At 44.1% G+C, this 3,992-nt stretch overlaps 1 protein-coding gene across 1 annotated transcript in view; it reads left to right on the top strand.

Moving 5' to 3' along the window:
* Nucleotides 1-3,992, top strand: part of CFH (complement factor H) — a 104,693-nt gene that overhangs the window by 62,249 nt on the left and 38,452 nt on the right. Inside the window, exons 7-8 of the mRNA XM_019528361.1 lie at nucleotides 1,920-2,096; nucleotides 3,800-3,992. Coding sequence (XP_019383906.1) covers nucleotides 1,920-2,096; nucleotides 3,800-3,992 — 370 coding nt within the window. The remainder of the gene's footprint in view (nucleotides 1-1,919; nucleotides 2,097-3,799) is intronic.

Below are 3,992 nucleotides of genomic sequence, written 5' to 3' on the forward strand. Positions count from 1 at the left end.
TTTTGCCTTTGCCTTTGAGCTGAGTAGCCCCTCTCAGCCCATCTGTGCCCCAGGACATTTGTAGCTTTAAGGGCTAAACACATAGCTCTGACTACCCCTTACACCATGCCTATACCTCACAGATGTTGTTGCACTTCCATTCCCTTTTCTGGGGCATCAGCCTTCTCAGCCTCCATCCCTTTTCTCTAGCTGGGCCTTCTGCTAGGCCTGGCTTCTAGGCACCAACACTTATATTAGGGCAAGAGGACCAGAATTAAAGTCCTTATCTCAGCCCTGCCCTGGGTAATGAGTCCACTATGGCTTAGTCTGGGCCCCCTGGCCCTCTCTCAGCCCCAGTTTGGGCACTGAGCCTGCTCCAGGTCTCTTGGCCCAAGATCCTTCCCCTCTCTAGACTACCTTAGTCCTTCTCTGGGTGCTGGCCCCTCTGGCCTTAGCTGGGCCCTACCCCCGAGAGCTGGCCCCTCTGTCAAGCCACTGGTTACACCTTGAGTCTGAGCCCTGGCAGGACTCAAAGTAATCACATGCCTCCTGGGCAATAATAGGACCTCTGAACTTCGCCCACCCCCCGGTCTAAAACTATAACCCAAAAGAAGTCCTCTGGCTATAACACAAATACCCAGACCTAACCCCAGGTCCTTGGCTGTATCACTCAGCTCCACCCTACCCTGAGTCCTATTTCCCTGCAAATCAGCAGCATTTCTACTTGCATTTATCCCAGGGTAGTCCAGGCATCAACCACAAGCTTCTCTGCAGCTCTCCTGTCCTGGATCTTTTCCCTCAGCAGTTCCCAAAGCTGGACTGACTGATTTGTCTCAGGGCCTGGGTTTATATGGTTGGAAGCCACTGCCCCATTTGGTCATGTCACTCCCTGAGTTACCAAAGGTGCTTCCTGATTTAGGTTGCCAGCTCAACCCCTGGAAAACTTACTGCTGACCTCTGTTGTAACAATAGCTTGTCTCCTGTGCAGGGCACTAGCCAAGTGCACTACTGCTGTGCAGCTGGTTTGGCAGTAAGTACTTGTAGCAGGTAAATCCTGAGGTCTTTGTTCCCTGGCTGGTCATAATGGGCAGCTTTCTCCCTCTTGGGGCTCTCCCTGCTGCTCCTTCACCCTTAAAGTAACAGGAGCCGCTTGGCTCTCTGTTACACGCATGTTCTACAAAGATCATAAAAACATAATACTTACTTGTAGAGGTCAAGGAACATGTTAGGATATAGTGAGCAAATATGCTTTTCAGCCACAGACCTTTCCGCAGTAGGAGAGATAATGCTAGAACAAGAAAACTGTTTAGCAATCAGGTAATGACCCTACATCACCTATTAGATGTAACTGTCTACACTGAGCAGTGCAGTATAAATCATTGAAAAGAAGGGGCTGAATTTACAGTCTGAGGTCCCATCTACAAGTTACACTTAAGTGAGATTAATCAGTTAATCATGCACTAAGTGGTTGCCCAGTTACAAATTCAGTTAATTAATGGTGTGATGAAAAGCAGAACAAGCTGCAGAGTTATTCTACAAAATATGTGTAATATCTTTTATAGTTGCTTCCTATCACACCATTAATTGAATGTGTTGCCAGGGCCCTCTGTGTCTGAGAGTCCTGTCACCTGATCAGATCTTTCAGCTCTGGGGGACTTGGTTCATTTCTGTGGCTGGGAGACCATAGCTTATGAGGTGTCCCAGCCATGGGGGTGCATGGTGCAGCCCCTGGCTGGGGGCCCCCAGCCATGGAAACTTGCTTCTTGCTGGTGCAGAGGAAGCCTGGGAACAAGATCCCCCTGTATGAGTAATAAGATACAATGGGAGCCGATTCATGATTGCGTGCATGACTGTGTCCCATTGAGCCTTTATCTATACTTGTAGAGATGCACTAATGTCCCATTTCCAGTTATTAATCTTGTGTGTTGCTTTCTGTTTAGAAGTTACATGTGATCATCCAAAAGTGGCTGATGGTAGCTTTGTCCCTTCAAAGACAATATACAGAGAAGAGGATGTAATCATAGTGGACTGCAAGCGTGGATTTCACTTTGACTCATTCAGTGGGAACACAGCTCAATGCACTAAGAATGGCTGGATACCTGTTCCAAAATGTGTCTGTAGGTTATTTTTGCATCTTAACAGGTTTATAAAATATCAGAACCAAAAGTGTATTAGAACAAATTTTAATCCAAACAGGTCATGACATTTTGTTTTACAATACAAAATTGAAAGGTATTTGCAAATGCTTTGTTCATTTTACAATGGGTACAAAGTTCCTTCTCAAATGCTTACCCAGATTATTCCCAGTGATTGCAATGAAACAGTAAAAATTGAGCAAGGACTTCATAATTGGGTTCTCCGATGATTCAAGTAAGTGACATCTGTTTAAAACAGAGATAAAAAGAAACTTTGGAGCCCAATTGTTTGGTTATAAAATACCCTTCTGATAATAAAGCTCAAGATTTCCTGACAAACCTGTAGATCCTGAGACAATGAAGAGGAACTTTATTATGTAGATCATCTCATTCTTGTGCATAAGGAACTGGTACCTTCCAGGTTACTGACCTATCCAGAGATCACAGATTGTATACAATAATTTCTAAGGCTAGTAAACATGGTTTTGGGTGAATACCAGAAGGACATGGGGGAGGAGGAACCACCTTTTTTTAGGGTTTTTTTTAGGGGACTTGCTTCAGATGTGGAATACCTAGGTCCCATTCCTCCCTCTCCATCAGCAATTTGAAGCAACTTGCTGCCACAAAAAAAAAAACTCTGCAGCAGGATAGGACTTGTATTTACACATCCTACCCTACTGTGAAGTTTATTAGTTTTGTGCACCCTAATAGGGCTGCACATGTACACGCTGAGACATTTTCTGCATGTTAATTAGTTGACTACACAGTAAACATCTCATGTAGATGCTCTTGATCTTCTTTTCAGTTGCATCAACTTAATAGTGACCTCAAATCAAGAAAAAAAAAAAAGCCCAGCTTGCTTTGGATTAAATGAAATGATTGATCCAAAACAAATTCCTTGGGGTTTTTCAATCAGGGAAGAGAATTTTTCTTGATTCCAGTTCAGTTACCAACCAAAAAATTACTTTTTGCATTTCTAGCATTTTACAGTTCTGACAGGCAGAAAAGGCTTTTGTGGGATGAGAAGTAAGATAATCCAAGTCATAATGTATTTCCAGGGGCATGTCTACACAGGGCATTTAACAGGCAGTTGACTAATAAACTGTGCAGTAAACATCTCAGCATCTACATGTGCCTTTATTAGGGTGCACAAAACTAATAAACTCCACAACAGGGAAGGACTTGTAAATACACGTCCTAACTTGCTGCAGAGTATTTTCGCACACAGCAGCGCAAGTGCAACTGGTGTGGCACGAGGGTGCTTCAGTGCCAGGGCTGCCTGCAAGCTAGCTGCATGCAGAAGCCAGCACCACCACAGCACACTAAACCTGGTTTGAGGAGCCCCAGCTTGTGGGTGGACCCCCATGGTCCCCCTGCCAGCTGGAGCTGCTACAATGCAGCTGGAGCTGCTACAACCCAGCTCAGTGTGCTGTGGTCCAGGTGTACATGTAAACCACACACCTGGGAGCAATAAATTGTGGAGCAATAACCTTTGCAATTTACTGCTGCCTCCTAATGGCACATGTAGATGTGTCCCCAAACTCCTTAATTTGGTTAATACAGCTTCCAAATTATAAAGTGTAAAGCTGGGGAGAAAAAAAGACTTGTGAAAATTTGCAACATAATTATTTCAGTTTCTTTCATGTACCTCATAATAGTTTATTTTAAACCTCTGTTTTTTCCAGTGCGACCTTGTGACTACCCACAGGTAGAAAATATTGAATTAAGTGGCTATTATCAAAGCAACAGAGAACGAGCCTTTCCAGCACAGATAGGCTCAACAGTGTACTACAATTGTGCCAATGGTTATGTAACTGCGACTGAATATTGGATTTTAATCAGATGTACAAGAGATGGCTGGGATCCTGCACCAAAATG

The sequence above is a fragment of the Gavialis gangeticus genome, unplaced genomic scaffold (assembly GCF_001723915.1).
Source record: "Gavialis gangeticus isolate Ggan-Ray unplaced genomic scaffold, GavGan_comp1, whole genome shotgun sequence".
Lineage (NCBI taxonomy): Eukaryota > Metazoa > Chordata > Crocodylia > Gavialidae > Gavialis > Gavialis gangeticus.